Here is a 19,058-nt window from a genome sequence, read left to right on the forward strand (position 1 = left end):
ATAGGGGTTTTACTTAATTCTCCGTGTTGGCCAATGATTATAACGGCGATTCAGATCCAACCATTAATTCATACATTGTTGTGCCCCTGGCCTGAGAGGATGGAAGTTCAATATGTAGCTAGATGTAGAAGGCTAATGTTAACTAGCTAACGTTGCCCATGAATAGAAGTTAGGCTAGCGAGCAAGCATTTTAGCCAGGTAGCCAAGGACAATAAATAAATAAAAGCGTGTACTGTAGGACAGAGTGATAGACCGTTTCGTCAACATGAAAGAGAGGAAGATGGCATTGGTGTTTCTCTACAAGTAGGGTGAGTCAACATGTTTTTCTACATGCACACACACACACACACACACACACACAAATCAGAACCATGGACAGCTACATCATATTTAGCTTACGTTGATTGGAATAAATTGTTTTTGGTATCTTTTAGCTGTCACTGTATTAGACTAAGCAGAGGTGATTTAATGATGTTGAAATGTTGAAGTTGAAATGGTGCTGGAATAGTGGAGGCAGCTCCTGTTTTCCTTGCGACTTGCGGTAACTCTCTGTGGTTCTAAATCAATAGTTGTTCAGTTGTTTTTCCGAAAATGTCGGAAAACATTAACTTGCTTGAACATGCTGTAGATCATGTAACTGTCTGTTACTGTACATGCAATATGCTTTGTGGAATTCACTGGACAGAGGTTGCTATCCGGTTTTCCGATAAAACTAAAGTGTGCGGCCTCCCGATTGGCACAGTGGTCTAAGGCACTGCATCACAGTGTTGCGATGTCACTACAGCCTTGGGTTCAAATCCAGGCTGTGTCACAACTGGCCATTACCAGGAGTCCCATATGGTGGTGCACAAATGGACCAGCATCTCACATCTGGAAGTCGGAAGTTTACATACACTTAGGTTGGAGTCATTAAAACTTGTTTTTCAACCACTCCACAAATTTCCTGTTAACAAACTATATAGTTTTGGCAAGTCGGTTTTGACATCTACTTTGTGCATGACACAAGTAATTTTTCCAACAATTGTTTACAGACAGATTATTTCACTTATAGTTCACTGTATCACAATTCCAGTGGGTCAGAAGGTTACATACACTAAGTTGACTGTGCCTTTAAACAGCTCAGAAAATTCCAGAAAATGATGTCATGGCTTTAGAAGCTTCTGATAGGCTAATTGACATCATTTGAGTCAATTGAAGGTGTAGCTGTGGATGTATTTCAAGGCCTAACTTCAAACTCAGTTCCTCTTTGCTTGACATCATGGGAAAATCAAAAGAAATCAGCCAAGACCTCACAAAAATATTATAGACCTCCACAAGTCTGGTTCATCCTTGAGAGCAATTTCCAAACACCTGAAGGTACCATGTGCATCTGTACAAACAATAGTACGCAAGTATAAACACCATGGGCCTACACAGTCGTCATACCGCTCAGGAAGGTTACGAGTTCTGTCTCCTAGAGAGGAACATACTTTGGTGCGAAAAGTGCAATCCCAGAACATCCCAAAAACCTTGTGAAGATGCTGGAGGAAACAGGTACAAACTTATCTATATCCACAGCAAATCGAGTCCTATATTGACATAACCTGAAAGGCCGCTCAGCAAGGAAGAAGCCACTGCTCCAAAACCGCCATAAAAAAGACACACTACAGTTTGCAACTGCACATGGGGACAAAGATTGTACTTTTTGGAGATATGTCCTCTGGTCTGATTAAAGAAAAATATAACTATTTGGCCATAATGTCCATTGTTATGTTTGGAGGAAAAAGTGGGAGGCTTGCAAGCTGAAAAACACCATCCCAACTGTGAAACACGGGGGTGGCAGCATCATGTTGTGGGGGTGCTTTGCTGCAGGAGGGACTGGTGCACTTCACAAAATAGATGGCATCATGAGGCAAGAAAATTATGTGGATATATTGAAGCAACATCTCAAGACATCAGTCAGGAAGTTAAAGCTTGGTTGCAAATGGGTCTTCCAAATGGACAATGACCCCAAGCATACTTCCAAAGTTGTGGCAAAATGGCTTAAGGACAACAAATCCAAGGTATTTGAGTGGCCATCACAAAGCCCTGACCTCAATTCTATAGAAAATTTGTGTGCGGAACTGAAAAAGTGTGTGCGAGCAAGGAGGCATACCAATGAGATGATTGTGGATTTCAGGAAACAGCAGAGGGAGCACCCCCCTATCCACATTGACGGGACAATAGTGGAGAGGGTGGAAAGTTTTAAGTTCCTCGGCGTACACAACACGGACAAACTGAAATGGTCCACCCACACAGACAGCATGGTGAAGAAGGCGCAACAGTGGCACTTCAACCTCAGGAGGCTGAAAAAATGTGGCTTGTCACCGAAAACACTCACAAACTTTACAGATGCAAAGTCGAGAGCGACCTGTCGGGCTGTAACACCGCCTGGTACAGAAACAGCTCCGCCCACAATCATAAGGCTCTCCAGAGGGTAGTGAGGTCTGCACAACACATCACCGGGGGCAAACTACCTGCCCTCCAGGACACCTATACCACCCGATGTCACAGGAAGGCCAAAAAGATCATCAAGTACAACAACCACCCGAGCCACTGCCTGTTCACCCCGTTATCATCCAGAAGTCGAGGTCAGTACAGGTGCATCAAAGTTGGGACTGAGAGACTGAAAAACAGCTTTTATGTCAAGGCCATCAGACTGTTAAACAGCCATCACTAACACTGAGTGGCTGCTGCCAACATACAGCCTCAAATCTCTAGCCACTTAAAAAAAAAAAAAATGGATGTAATAAATGTATCACTAGTCACTTTAAACAATGCCACTTTATATAATGTTTACATACCCTACATTACTCATCTCATACTGTACTCTATACCATCTTGCCTATGCCACACGGCCATCACTCATCCATATATTTATATGTACATATTCTTATTCATTCCTTTACACTTGTGTGTATAAGGTAGTTGTTGTGAAATTGTTAGATTACTTGTTAGGTATTACTGCACAGTCGGAACTAGAAGCACAAGGATTTCGCTACACTCGCATTAACATCTGCTAACCATGTGTATGTGAACAATAAAATTTGATTTGATTTGAAGTGCTTTGAAAGGCTGGTCATGGCTCACATCAACAGCGCATTCCCCCGGATACTCTAGACCCACACTAATTTACATAACGCCCCAACAGATCTACAGATGACGCAATCTCAATCGCACTCCACACTGCCCTTTTCCTCCTGGACAAAAGGAACCCCTATTTGAGAATGCTGTTCATTGACTACAGCTCAGCGTTCAACACCATAGTGCCCAGAAAGATCATCACTAAGCTTAGGACCCTGGGACTAAACACCTCCCTCTGCAACTGGATCCTGGACTTCCTGACGGGCCAACCCAGGTGTAAGGGTAGGCAACAACACGTATGCCACGCTGATCCTCAACACTGGGGCCCCTCAGGGGTGCATGCTTAGTCGCCTCCTGTACTCCCGGTTCACCCACGACTGCGTGGCCAAACATGACTCCAACACCATCATTAAGTTTACTGACGACACAACAGTGGTTGTTGTGTCACTTGAGTAAGTTGAGTCACTGACGTGAGATTCCTGTCCGGGTTGGTACCCCCCTCGGGTTCGTGCCGTGAGGGAGATCTTTGTGGGCTATACTCGGCCTTGTCTTAGGGTAAGTTGTTGGTTTGAAGACATCCCTTTAGTGGTGTGGGGGCTGTGTCTTGGCAAAGTGGGTGGGGTTATATCCTGCCTGGTTGGCCCTGTCCGGGGGTATTGTCTCCCGACCCCTCATGTCTCAGCCTCCAGTATTTATGCTTCAATAGTTTATGTGTCGGGGAGCTAGGATCAGTCTGTTATATTTGAAGTATTTCTCCTGTCTTATGCTGTGTCCTGTGTGAATTTAAGTCTGCTCTAACTCTCTCTCTCTCTTTCTCTCTTTCTCTCTTTTCTCTCTAACTCTCGGAGGACATAAGCCCTAGAACCATGCCTCAGGACTACCTGGCCTGATGACTCCTTACTGTCTCCAGTCCACCTGGCCATGCTGCTGCTCCAGTTTCAACTCTTCTGCCTGCAACTATGGAACCCTGACCTGTTCACCGGACATGCTACCTTGTCCCAGACCTGCTGTTTTTGACTCTCTCTCTCTACCGCACCTGCTGTTTCTAACTCTGAATGATCGGCTATGAAAAGCCAACTGACATTTACTGCTGAGGTGCTGACCTGTTGCACCCTCTACAACCACTGTGATTATTATTATTTGACCCTGCTGGTCATCTATGAACGTTTGAACATCTTGGCCATGTACTGTTATAATCTCCACCAGCACAGCCAGAAGAGGACTGGCCACCCATCAGAACCTGGTTCCCCTCTAGGTTTCTTCCTAGGTTCCTGCCTTGCTAGGGAGTTTATCCTAGCCACTGTGCTTCTACATCTGCATTGCCTGCTGTTGGGGTATTAGGCTGGGTTTCTGTATAGCACTTTGTGACATCAGATGATGTACAAAGGGCTTTATAAATACATTTGATACATTTTATGGTAGACCTGATTAACAACAATGATGAGACAACCTATAGGGAGGAGGTCAGAGACCTGGCAGTGTGGTGCCAGGACAACAACCTCTCCCTCAACGTTGAGCAAGACAAAGGAGATGATCATGGACTACAGGAAAAGGAGGGCCGAACACGCCCCGATTCACATCGGCGGGGCTGTAGTGGAGAGTGTCGAGAATTTCAAGTTCCTTGTTGTCAGTATCACCAACAAACTATCATTGTCCAAAAACACCAAGAAAGTTGTGAAGCGGTCACGACAACACCTTTTCCTCCTCAGGAAACTGAAAAGATTTTGCATCGGTCCCCAGATCCTCAAAAAGATATACAGCTGCACCATCAATAACATCCTGACCAGTTGCATCACCGCCTGGTATGGAAACTGCTAGGCATCTGACCGTAAGGCACCTCAGAGGGTAGTAAGTATGGCCCAGTACATCACTGGGGCCAAGCTTCCTGCCATCCAGGACCTACGTATATACCTGGCGGTCAGAGGGAAGCCCAAAAATTGTCAAAGACTCCAGTCACCCAAGTCATAGACTGTTCTCTCTGCTACCACACAACAAGTGGTACCGGAACGCCAAGTCTAGGACCAAAAGGCTCCTTAACTTCTTATGGCTGCAGGGGCAGTATTGAGTAGCTTGGATGAAAAGGTGCCCAGAGGTGCCCAGAGTAAACTGCCTGCTCCTCAGTCCCAGTTGCTAATATATGCATATTATTAGTATATTTGGATAGAAACTGAAGAAACCAATCTGAAGTTTCTAAAACTGTTTGAATGATGTCTGTGAGTATAACAGAACTCATATGGCAGGCAAAAACCTGAGCAGAAATCCAACCAGGAAGTGGGAAATCTGAGGTTTGTAGTTTTTCAACTCATCGCCTATCGAATACACAGTGGGATATGGGCCATTTTGCACTTCCCAAGACTTCCACTAGATGTCAACAGTCTTTAGAACCTTGTCTGATGCTTCTACTGTGAAGTGGGGCCGAATGAGAGGGGATTGAGTAAGGTCTACCATGACCTGAACATGCGCTGACCATGCGCGTTCATGTGAGAGCGAGCTCTGTTCTATCGCATTTCTGAAGACAAAGGAATTCTCTGGTTGGAACATTATTGAAGATTCATGTTAAAAACATCCTAAAGATTGATTCAATACATCGTTTGACATGTTTCTACTGACTGTAATGAAAAAAAATTAAATTTCGTCTGCTTTTAGTGAACGCGCTTCGTGACTTTGGATTTGTTAACCAAACGCTCTAACAAAAGTAGCTATTTGGACATAAATGATGGACATTACCGAACAAATCAAACATTTATTGTGTAACTGGGATTCCTGGGAGTGCATTCTGATGGAGATCATCAAAGGTAAGTGAATATTTATAATGTTATTTCTGACTTCTGTTGACTGCACAATATGGCGGATGTATTTTTGTCTTGATTGGGCTCTGAGCGCAGACCTCAGATTATTGCATGGTTTGCTTTTTCCGTAAAGGTTTTTTGAAATCTGACACAGCGGTTGCATTAAGGAGAAGTGGATCTAAAATTCCATGTATAACACTTGATCTTTGATCAACGTTTATTATGAGTATTTCTGGAAATTGATGTTGCTCTCTGCAAAATCACAGGATGTTTTTGGAACTACTGAACAACGCGCCAATGTATACTGAGATTTTTTTATATAAATATGAACTTTACCGAACAAAACATACATGTATTGTGTCACTCCACAAATTTCTTGTTAATAAACTATAGTTTCAACCAGCTTATGAAACTGGTTGAGAGAATGCCAAGAGTGTGCAAAGCTGTCACTAGATTCTACTTTGAAGAATCTAAAATCTAAAATATATTTTGATTTGTTTAACACCTTTTGGGTTCCTACATAATTCCATATGTGTTATTTCATAGATCTGATGTCTTCACCATTATTCTACAATGAAGAAATTAGTAAAAATAAACCTTGAATGAGAAGGTGTGTCCAAACTTTTGACTGGTACTGTATGTAAATGTTTTTTATTTTTAATATAATTTCTAAAAACCTGTTCTTGCCTTGTCATTATGGGGTATTGTGTGTAGATTGCTGAGGATTAAAAAAAAAAAAATAATAGAATAAGGCTGTAGCGTGAAAAATGTGGAAAAAGTCAAGGGGTCTGAATACTTTCTGAAGGCACTGTATGCATATTGTACATCTAGCCATGGTGGCTTTACCGAGAATAGAAACCATTCAAAAACATCTGTACTCTCTCCAAGACGTTTGGAGTGGACAGGAAGTCATTGATCCAGAGAGAAGAATAAGATCAGGCTTCAGGGATATTAGGGAGTAAAGACTTAGAAGTGGTGGATAAAATGCTAACAAATTAGGCGACTACTCATTCACTTTTTGGTGGGGTCATTGTCTTTCATTCAGCCAAGTGATTCTGTTTTTTGGTCCACCACATGTACCTTTTAAACACACAGTAGAGGGGGAGATTTGAAACTGTCTTCAGACAGGCTTTAGGAAGACAAGTTGAACTAATTAAAAATAATAGCAGTACAGCAAATGTGAATCAGCTTTCAGATAACTCATTGAAAGTTGTATGTGTTATGGACTTTGTTGAATGGCTTCTTATCCACAGAGGGCTAGTGTGGGTGCAGGTTTGTGGAAATGGAAAGGGTGTACCTAGTCAGTTGCACAACTGAATATATTCAACTGAAATGTGTCTTCTGCATTTAACCCAACCCCTCTGAATCAGAGAGGTGTGAGGGGCTGACTTAATCCATGTCCAAGCAATAACACACCTGATTCAACTAATCATGTCTTGATTAAAATCTATGATTAGTTGATTAGTTGAATCAGGTGTGTACTGGTCGGCAAGAACAACATTCTAAGTCCACATTGATCTCTATGGATATGATTGGACACCCCCCTGTTATGATTGCTACTTCTATTATGAATAGTATTGATCCGTTTATTTTAATAAATTTAGATTATTAAAATACAATTTTACATAAGAAATGTCAGTTTGTAAGTTTTGAACATATGGAACTGAATTAAAAAGTATTATTTAAGAGGTGGACTTATTTGGAAAACCCATGGGCTTAAAGGGTACACTTGGTACCCATTAAGCCCGATCTGGACATTTCACATATTTTATAAAATATTTGTATGTCTTAAAACATGCTGTAAGTAAAGACATTAAACTTAATTGGGTGGTGTTCTCTGAGATGTATTTAGAGCTTGAAGCCAGGGTTGTCTTCACTTCACTGAGTTGTGATAAATTGGTTTGTGTGCCTTTTAGAGAGTTGGGCTTGGTGCTCACTGACCTATGAGGCAAGGTTGACTCCATGAAAACCTACATCTAACAACAAACTAACAACAAATACCCACCAATTATTCAAATTTGTGTTTTTTCATCAGAAATTATTGCTTCATGTTTATAAAATATTACTGATCTCGGATTTTTAATTCATAGATGTGTATGAAAATATGTTCGATTTTTTGCTAAATGCTACCACTGTTGAGATTGTTAAGCTGCACTGGAATGTTCATATCCTGTATATTTGACTTTGATATGTGGTTGTCTCACCTACTGTAGCTATCTTAAGATGAATACACTCTGGATAAGAGCATCTGATGAATGACAAAAATGTCAAATGTAAATGTTTTACATAGAGAGCTCATATTACTGTTTTGAATAATTATTTTTAAATATTGATGTATCATTTGACAGTTCTTTATTAAAATGTAGTTATTTGTTATATTTGACTGTGCAAAACCTAGCAGTATTACTTATTTATCTGAGAGAGAGGCAGATACATAGCATTTTACAAAAAAAATATAAAGTGATAGATTTTAAACAAATAGATGTCTGTCAATGAACAACCCCATGCCATGATAAAATAATTTAAAAAACACACCAATCTCTTTCATAATTTCTTTAAACAATTAAAGTTCAGCTACACAAATACATCATTTATAACAGCGAATATCACACATAATAGTGTACAGGAACAAGTATTTGTCTCTTGGCATTTCAAGTCAATTGCATTGAGTCTATGAGATCAAGTAGCCTATAAGGTGACATGGAGGGGAGGGGATGGCAGGGAAACTAAGGGCTGTAGCCTATCACATTAATAAAATATGCATAATAGAATAAAAAGTGTGAAAAAACTAAACACCTGAATCATTTTCTGATAGCTTTTATATTAGATTCATATGCAAACAAAAACTAAAAAAGGAACAGTTGAGGAGAGCACATATCAATTGGGGTATATCAGGACAATATCAACTAGAGTATCATAGGAAAACTTGTTAAGGTATTTCACAACATTAACAATACAATCAAGCGTCAATCAAAGTTGACCTTTCGGAAGACTTCGAGAAAAGGAACAAAAAAATGCAAATGCTCAGTTAGTCGACAACGTCTTTCAAGGGACTATGCATAAGCCTCAGACAGTGTGTATTATTTGTCAGTGTGTCAGTTTTTATCTGACTGATTCTAAACGTGTTGGTGACATCTAAAACAGACCTTCAATCCAACAACTGAACTCTAATAGGAGCCAATACATCACAATGCAACATTTCTAATTTCTTAAAGTGTGGACAAAAAACATAATTGGGGAGTGTGTCCAATTTGTGTCAACACAACGCTAAATCCCTCAGGATATGCCATTAACTTTAAATCCCCTGAATCCAATAGTGTAGATTTTAACTAGTCTCATAGAAATTCTGAAAAGAGGGAAAGAAGGGAAAGTCTGGACAAACTTGGGATCAAGAGAGACGGATTCAGCTGAGGCCCTCTAAGTCAGTGAGAAATCTATTTCATTATAACAGATTTATAACTTAATGGGAGTTGTAAATTGCATTGTCAAGGAAACACTTGATAATAATGGGATCTAATTAACTCCATTATTATCCCCATTATCAACCTGCAGATCCCAAGCACCCAATCAGAACCCCCAGTGTTCAAGAGCAGTGTAACGGTGGTCCTCCTCCTCTTCAACCGAAGAGGAGGAGTAGTGATGGAACCAAGGCGCAGCGGGTTGTGAACACATAATTTATTTACAGAAAGACGAAAAACACGAACTTCACTAAAACTAACAAAACAACAAACGGAGTAAACAGACCTGGACGACGAACTTACATTAAACACGAAGAACGCACGAACAGGGAAAATAGACTACACAAAATGACGATGTACAAAAAACAAACCGAACAGTCCCGTATGGTGCGACAAACACTGACACAGGAGACAACCACCCACAACGAACACTGTGAAACAACCTACCTAAATATGACTCTCAATTAGAGGAACGCCAAACACCTGCCTCTAATTAAGAGCCATACCAGGTAACCCTAAACCAACATAGAAACAGACAACATAGAATGCCCACCCAAACTCACGTCCTGACCAACTAACACATACAACAAACTAACAGAAATAGGTCAGGAACGTGACAAGCAGCTCCATGTCAACTACACTGGACCAGAGACTTAAGTCAAACTCATTCATTTAGGCCATTATTCATCAAATATAACAGCACAGTAAGTTTACTTCAGCCCAAGTTCTGCAACTATTCAATCCTCAAAAAACTGGTTCCATTTTAAAGGGCTGAATGTACACTCCCCATCCTGACCGCAAGGCATTAAAGAGGGTAGTGCGTACGGCCCAGTACATCACTGGGGCTAAGCTGCCTGCCATCCAGGACCTCTGTACCAGGCTGTGTCAGAGGAAGGCCCTAAAATTTGTCAAAGACCCCAGCCACCTCAGTCATAGACTGTTCTCTCTACTACCGCATGGCAAGCGGTACCGAAGTGCCAAGTCTAGGACAACATTTTTTCTCAACAGTTTTTACCCCCAAGCCATAAGACTCCTGAACAGGTAATCAAATGGCTACCCAGACTATTTGCATTGTGTGCCCCCCCAACCCCCCACCCCTCTTTTAACGCTGCTGTAACTCTCTGTTTATCAAATATGCATAGTCACTTTAACTATACATTCATGTACATACTACCTCAATTGGGCCGACCAACCAGTGCTCCCGCACATTGGCTAACGGGCTATCTGCATTGTGTCCCATCACCCGCCAACCCCTCTTTTACGCTACTGCTACTCTCTGTTCATCATATATGCATAGTCACTTTAGCCATATCTACATGTACATACTACCTCAATCAGCCTGACTAACCGGTGTCTGTATGTAGCCTCACTACTTTTATAGCCTCGCTACTGTATATAGCCTGTCTTTTAACTGTTGTTTTATTTCTTTACCTACCTATTGTTCACCTAATACCTTTTTTTCACTATTGGTTAGAGCCTGTAAGTAAGCATTTCACTGTAAGGTCTACACCTGTTGTATTCGGCGCACGTGACAAATAAACTTTGATTTGATTTGATTTTATGCTGATGAGCTATCCCCTGCAGGAGAGTAGCTACCCCGGGGCTAACGGTTCGTCACAAACACTGATACAATTGAGTTACACCAGTAGGCAGGTTTCCATTGACCCAGGTTTATTCGACAAAAGCATTGTAAACTGCAGATATAGGAGACGTTTTCGAAAGATCAACAACATTTTTATCCGTTTGACACGGGTTAATTTTGTCTACATTTATTATGACAAACGATGAGAGAAACTGTGTTTTTCAAATAAATGATGATGTGAAGGTATGCAGAGCACGTGATGTCAAGACGTAGCTATGAAGCTCCACTCCACATTTAATTCTAAATGCCTACTAAATATACTTTCAACTATAGAAATTATCTTTCTTTGCAGGATCCTTGTCCTGACTTTAAAGAATGGATGAATTACTTCGCCTTGCTTTTCTGGATGGCTGGATGCAAGTTTCCCCAATATTTGTAAATTATTGCAATTTATCCGTGCTGGCTTTTGCATCACTACGTCTAGCTGTTTTTATCGAAGCACGATAGTTAAATGGAACGCACCATAGCAGGCAATTGTCAAATCTATTTTCTATGCAAAGTTTCTAAATGTCGACAAAAAAATCATTGGACAAGTTAATGGAAACATAGCTACTGACAGCAGAAATAAAGGCCAGAGGATGCTGGCTGTCAAAGGCTTGGCAAGGCCACGGCCAGCAGTCCTGTCGACAGTCCTGCTTAAAGGTCACAGACTGGACCTTTTCCCACTTAAATCAAGGCTCTTGACCTCAGGGTGAAACTACTAACATTTACCACTGAAGCAGATTGTGTTCAGGTAGAAACCTACAGCGGACGTAAGGACAGAAGGTTAGGAGAGGTCTCCTACACACAAAAGAGCTCAGATAAGTCATTCAAAATGAAGATGTCAAGAAAGAGCTGAGAAGTGGTTGAATGAAAGGAGGGAGCAGGGTAAATAAAGGCTTTATCCAGCACCGTTTTAATCGCCTTTCATTCAAATAAAGGTTATATTTAAAACGTTTACATTTAAAGGTATCAAGCCTCTCAAGCCAATTCATAAACCTTTTATTGAGAAAGCACCTTTTACTATGTGATTGTCACTGAGAAAAACCAAGTCTCCAAACAAACCCTTTGAAGCATGCTCCACATCATTTGTCTGAATGTGTCCATCCTGTGGGGAGATGTATTATCATGTGGTGAGGGAGACACTTGCACTCAACAGGAGATCCAACTCTATTGATGCAGATGGTGATATCGAATGCCACACACACAGTGAAAAATACAGACACATAAACACATACACACTAGTGTGTGTGTGTGTGTGTGTGTGTGTGTGTGTGTGTGTGTGTGTGTGTGTGTGTGTGTGTGTGTGTGTGTGTGTGTGTGTGTGTGTGTGTGTGTGTGTGTGTGTGTGTGTGTGTTGCTTTCAAAACTAGTTTGGTGTCTAAGTCAAACTAATGGGAAAGTATAGGTGGTATTGATCAATGACGTACAGGTAACTGCCAAAATAAAGGAAACACTTGAGAAAATGAGGGATACAAAGTATATTGAAAGCAGGTCCTTCAACACAGGTGTGGTTCCTGAGTTAATTAATTAAGCAAGTGTAACAGTATAACTTTAAACCGTCCCCTCGCCCCGACACAGGCGCGAACCAGGGACACTCTGCACACATCAACAACAGTCACCCACGAAGCGTCGTTACCCATCGCTCCACAAAAGCCGCGGCCCTTGCAGAGCAAGGGGCAACACTACATCTAGGTTTCAGAGCAAGTGACGTAACTGATTGAAACGCTACTAGCGCGTACCCGCTAACTAGCTAGCCATTTCACATCCGTTACACAAGTAACATAACATCATGCTTGGGGTCATGTATACAAATGCCCACTCGTCCATTATTTTGGCTACCATGGCTAGAAGAAGGGATCACAGAGACTTTGAAAGAGGGGTCTCATATAAGCATATAGGGGGGTTAAAGGGTGTGTGTGTGTGTGTGTGTGTGTGTGTGCGCGAGTGTGTGTGTAAAACACCAAATTCTGAAATTTCCCATGGAAGAATGGTGTCGCATCCCTTGAATAGAGTTCCAGACACTTGTAGAATCTATGCCAAGGTGCATTGAAGCTATTCTGGCCCGTGGTGGCCCAATGCCCTATCTATACACAGCTCACCTTGAGGCAAATTACCCCTGAGTAGATTCCACCTACATCACACACACGCATCCTGTATATAAACAATACAATCTGAAAACCTCTGCACACCCACAATCTCGCTGATGCTGTCAATCAATCTGACGAAGGCTAACCTTCTCATAAACAAAATCAACTTTAAATGCCGCAGTGCTGATATCTACCTCTTGAGGTGTTCATATTTTAACCTGTTGGGGATGGGGGCGCTGTTTAGACTATTTATGCTAATTTGGCTAATTTTTTAAACGGCTTCCCACAAAATCCTTGATCGTACAATATGCATATTATTATTATTATTGGATAGAAAACAGTCTATAGTTTCTATAGGAGTTGAAATTTTGTCTCTAAGTGGAACAGAGCCCATTCTACAGCAATTTCCCTGACATGGAGTCAGATTTGAGAAATGTTGGCCACTTTTCTGAAGTCAGTTAAAAGGGCACTGTCGTTGCTATGACTATACGGACACTTCTTACGTCTTCCCCTGGATGCCTTTACGTGATGACGATTCCAACGGGGTCGATTGCGCGTTCACAGGCCCTACAAATGAAAAAAACCTTTAGCTAGCAAGTCTTTTCTTGCTGCGTAACGCGCGTGGAAGACACCGACCCTCTCCTGTTCCAAGCGTTAGTTTAGCCTGTTATATTTCTCCGGTCATCTTTTCACTCGTTATAGGAGTTACAAACATCATAAAGTAGTTAATTGAAAGCGTTTTATAGCAATTTATATCCGTTTAGTGCGATTTTGGGACATTTATTTTTGCAACGATGTGAAAAGTTGGGCACGCTTTTCAGTTCATCCCGAACGCAGTTGACATTTCCACATGGCAAGAGGACAGCTTTCCACCAAAAGACGATTTCTCCCAAGAAAGGATCCTTTGCCCAAGATACTGATGGAAGAACAGCTCAAGGTAGGACATTTTTATTATGATAAATCGTGTTTCTGTCGAAACATTTTAGTGGCTTAGGACGCCATGTTTTTTGACGTAGCTTCGCTTGGCGCAAACTGTATTGAAAAGTAAGGATAAATTAAAAAATGTAATAACGCAATTGTATTAAGAATTAAATTGTCTATCAATCCCTGTCCACCCTATATTTTTTAGTCACGTTTATGAGTATTTATGTATAAGAGTAGATCACTGTCTAAGTGGCGCAAGGACATTTTCTGACCAGCTGAGCTACATTTCACATTGTCTAACCATGATTTTGGTGGCTAAATATAAACATTTTCGATCAAACTGTATATGCATGTTGTAATGTGATGTTACAGGAGTGTCATCGGAAGAATTCTGAGAAGGTTAGTGAAAAAATTAATATCTTTTGGCGATGTTGACTTTTATCGCTCACTTTGGCTAGAATCAATGCTGGGCTGCTAATTGCTATGTGCTAAGCTAATATAACGATTTATTGTGTTTTCGCTGTAAGACACTTAGAAAATCTGAAATATTGTCTGTATTCACAGGATCTGTGTCTTTCGATTCGTGTATGCTGTGTATTTTTACGAAATGTTTGATGATTAGTAGTTAGGTAAACACGTTGCTCATTGTAATTATTCTAGTCCATTTGTGATGGTGGGTGCAATTGTAAACTATGCCATCTACCTGAAATATGCACTTTTTTCTAACAAAACCTATCCCATACCATAAATATGTTATCAGACTGTCATCTAATGAGTTTTTTTGTTGGTTAGGGGCTATAAATATCTTAGTTTAGCCGAATTGGTGATGGCTACTGGTGTTGGTGGACAAATAAAAGATGGTGGATTATGCTAATGTGTTTTTAGGTAATAGATGTACATCTTTACATATTGTGTCTTCCCTGTAAAACATTTTAAAAATCGGAAATGTTGACTGGATTCACAAGATCTGTGTCTTTCATTAGCTGTATTGGACTTTAATGTGTGAAAGTTAAATATTTAAAAAAAAAATTTTTTTTGAATTTCGCGGCACTGGTTTTTCAGTGGGGGGGGGGGGGGTGTGCCGCTAGCGCCACGCTGATCCTAGACAGGTTAAGTCTCCAGGCGAAGAAACCAGCTGTCTCTCCTAAACTCAAAGTAATATGTGATCTAAAAGTAGTTCATTTTAGCAGCCTTCCTGTTGAAGAGCCGTCAACATCAGTGACAATGAGACAGCTCAGTCAAAATGTGTGCTTCCTTCAACACATGCCACTCGTCTTTACAGGTGGAGAGGATTATCCGAGCTAGAGGACCACAATAGAAATGTGTACCAGACTTTTTTCCCCCCGATATACTCAATTCATGTACACTATGTGCTGCTATTTCAGAGATGTTGGGACTGTATTCATTTTATACTGTCAAATATATTCAGTCAGCATTGGCCGTGATGGGGATTCCTCTCATGACCAGATCTAGAGAGCAAAGGCCTGTTTGGGTTCATTTAAATTAACAACACAATGTTTACTGCATGACAAAAATAAATAAAAAATCTTACCAAATGTTTATCCAATAAGGCACCTAGAATCCATAAAAGCTGCTGCAGATGACATCATTTAAATCAGTGGACTGCTCCTCCACTGGCGTCAATCAATAATCGCTCTAATTAACTTTAAATGCCACTCTAACTATTACACACACATTTATCTCTGAGTGGTATCCCCCATAGACAAGCACAGATAACACTATTGCAAACAGATAACTTTTAATAATGTTTCAAATGACTATTGCTATGGGTCGTGGAGGTTTCTAGTGCAGGGCAGTGACTTTTTCATTGTCAAGATCACTTAAATTCACTTATCTTTCCATAACTTTTTAGACACTAAAAGTTGTCTAAATGGCCCCATTCCAGAATCCTAGAAGTCAAGCCTGTGGTGATTATCGAAAGGAAAAAGTGCTCTGTGAAGGTTTTATTTGTGTAGAACTTTTTTAATACAATGTCGTTGTGGTAAAGCATTAAACTAAATGGCACATTCCAAAATCCCTTGAGATCCAGTCTGGACAGAGGGGTCAAGCCCTGATCTCCTAACTGTAAGGGTAATTCCCAATAATACTTATCATTTCCTGTTTCAAACAACAACAAGAACATTTAAGAGCTTCAAACAACCCCAATACCAGACATACACATCACAGTGTGTGACGCAGGGAGAGAGTAAAGCTACGGTATTTACCTTCCATGACGTAGACCAGTGAGCCCACGTCACCTTCCTTGATGATACAGCTGTCTTTGCCATACTCCACAGGGTACATGCAATCCACAATCTCCTGGATCTGAGACAGCTCCAGGTTCTTCATGAAGTCATTGTCCAATATGGCTTCCTTGATCAGGTCCTTAGACCTGGGGGTTAGAGGAGAAGGAGGTAGGGAAAATGGGATTCATATGGTAATATGTAATTGTAAGGAATTTGTGTTTTCCTTAGCATTGTTTAGGTGGAGTGGATACCCCCTAGCCATTTCTTTGCCTCTTTTTTACACTTTAACTTCTTGACGCTAGGGGCGTTTTTTAAATAACGTTCCCAAGGTGAACGGACTATTTCTCAGGCCCAGATCGTAGAATATGCATATAATTTACAGATTAGGATAGAAAACACTCCAAAACTGTCAAAATATTGTCTGTGAGTATAACAAAACTGATTCTGCAGGCGAAAACCTGAGGAAAACCAACCCGGAAGTGCATTTTTTTTTTTTATCCCTGTTCCGTTTCCTGCCCCTCTACCATTTAAAGGCGTATCAACCAGATTCCTTTTCCAATGGCTTCCTCAGGCTGTGACCAGGCTTTAGACATAGTTTGAGGCATTTACTTTGAAAAATGAGCGAGATTTTTCTAAACGAGTCAGGTGTCCTTTGATTAGTTCCTGCGCGTGAGATGGGTAGCTCGACATTTTCTTTCTCTCTTTTATTGAATAGGTTACCGTCCAGTTGAAATATTATCGATTATGTATGTTAAAAACAACCTGAGGATTGATTATAAAAAACATTTGACATGTTTCTACAAACATTACGAATACTTTTGGGAACTTTCGTCTGCCTTTCAGGAACAGAACGAGGCTGTAGTTTTCTGAACATAACGCGCAACCCAAATGGCGTTTTTTTGTTATAAAACTAATATTAATCGAACAAAAAGAACATTTATTGTGTAACTGGGAGTCTTGTGAGTACAAACATCCGAAGATTATCAAAGGTAAGCGATTAATTTTATTGCTTTTCTGACTTTCGTGACCATGCTAATTTAAGGCTAACTGTTCTAGCATTGATTGATACACTCACAAACGCTTGGATTGCTTTCGCTGTAAAGCATATTTTCAAAATCTGACACGATAGGTGGATTAACAACAAGCTAAGCTGTGTTTTGGTATATTTTACTTGTGATTGCATGATTATAAATATTTGTAGTATTATATTTGAATCTGATACTTTTGGGAATTTTCTTCTGCCTTTCAGGACCGGAACGAGCATGTGGTTTTCTGACCATAACGCGCAACCCAAATGGCGTTTTTTTGTTCTAAAACTAATATTTCTCGAACAAAAAGAACATTTATTGTGTAACTGGGAGTCTCGTGAGCGCAAACATCCGAAGATTATCAAAGGTAAGCGATTCATTTGATTGCTTTTCTGACTTTCGTGACCATGCTAATTTAAGGCTAGCTGTTCTAGCATTGATTGATACACTCACAAATGCTTGGATTGCTTTCGCTGTAAAGCATATTTTCCCAATCTGACACGATAGGTGGATTAACAACAAGCTAAGCTGTGTTTTGGTATATTTCACTTGTGATTCCATGATTATAAATAGTTTTAGGATTATTTTTTAATTTGGCGCTCTGCAATTCAGTGGTTGTTTAGGAAAATGATTCCGGCAAAGGGATCCGTAGTGTCAATTAATTTGCCTAAAAAAGCAAGGTGGAAACACTGAACGATTGCATAATACCCTACAAAATGTTGACTTAATTTAGATTCAGCAGTTCAATGTCTACTGTGGTGTATTTTGAGCCTGCTGAATTTTAAATCCTTTTTCAAATGAATTTTCAGGAAATAACCCATTAAAAAAACATGTTCTAAATTCTGTGGTTTCAAGGTGACTCGTATTTGATTTGCTTCAACAGCTGGAACAAGAAACACAGGAAATCAATGCCTAACAGAAATGGATTGATCTGATTAAAAGTACACTTTGTAAAGACTAATTTGCTTCGACTTTTCTACAATGGTAATCCACATAGCTCGTTTAGGAGATGTGAACAGAGTTGTTTTATGCTACGAATATGCTGTGCAACCTCTTGCAAAGGGATAGTATGAGCCAAAGCGCAGTAATAAAGGTCAGGGGTGTATTCATTAGTCACACACCATAGCAAAGCGTTTTGCAACTGAAACAGTTAAAACCTCTTAAGGATCCACCCCCACCCCTTAACAAGAATTTAAGCTTTCTGCCAATATTAGATATGTCTATGTCCTGGGAAATGTTCTTGCTACTTACAACCCTATGCTAATCGCATTAGCCTACATTAACCGTCCTGTGGAAGGGACACCGATCCCGAAGAAGTAAAATACAGAAAATGTTTTGCACAGAAAACACATTTTTATACTGGATAAATTCCGTCCCTGTTATGTTCTGTTTGCTTCCGTTCTGTTTGTTTGTTAGTGAATAGGCCTACACCCCTGGTGTATGCATGAACCTTAAAACACAGAGTACAAGGCTAATGCAAAGTTTTCTATTCCAAACTGCCTCATTTTCCCAGCTGCTTTAGAAGCAAAATTCAAAGAAAGCCAGAGAGAATAACATAGTCATATCAAAAGAGATGGGGACAGGGAGGGATGTCAATTTAGGCAGAGCCAAACTGAACAAATGCCCAAAATCTGTACAATCCTTTCAGACATGGGTTTGCAGAGAACAGTTTGTTGATTGAGTATTTTCTCAGAATGCGGTTCAGAAAGTGACAGATGGAGAGAAAGTGAAATGTACGTAGAGGTTGACCATTGAGAAGAAAGTAAACGAGGGGGAGAAAATGGGAAAAGGAAGGAGGGC

The 19,058-nt window shown here is 40.4% G+C and overlaps 1 protein-coding gene across 2 annotated transcripts in view; it reads right to left on the bottom strand.

Moving 5' to 3' along the window:
- Positions 1-19,058, bottom strand: part of LOC129836351 (cGMP-dependent protein kinase 1-like) — a 162,426-nt gene that overhangs the window by 112,107 nt on the left and 31,261 nt on the right. For both annotated transcript variants that reach the window (XM_055902396.1, XM_055902395.1), the window contains exon 2: positions 16,210-16,376. In XM_055902396.1, the coding sequence (XP_055758371.1) occupies positions 16,210-16,376 (167 nt within the window). The remainder of the gene's footprint in view (positions 1-16,209; positions 16,377-19,058) is intronic.

This window comes from Salvelinus fontinalis, chromosome 37 (genome assembly GCF_029448725.1).
Source record: "Salvelinus fontinalis isolate EN_2023a chromosome 37, ASM2944872v1, whole genome shotgun sequence".
In the NCBI taxonomy this organism is placed as follows: domain Eukaryota; kingdom Metazoa; phylum Chordata; class Actinopteri; order Salmoniformes; family Salmonidae; genus Salvelinus; species Salvelinus fontinalis.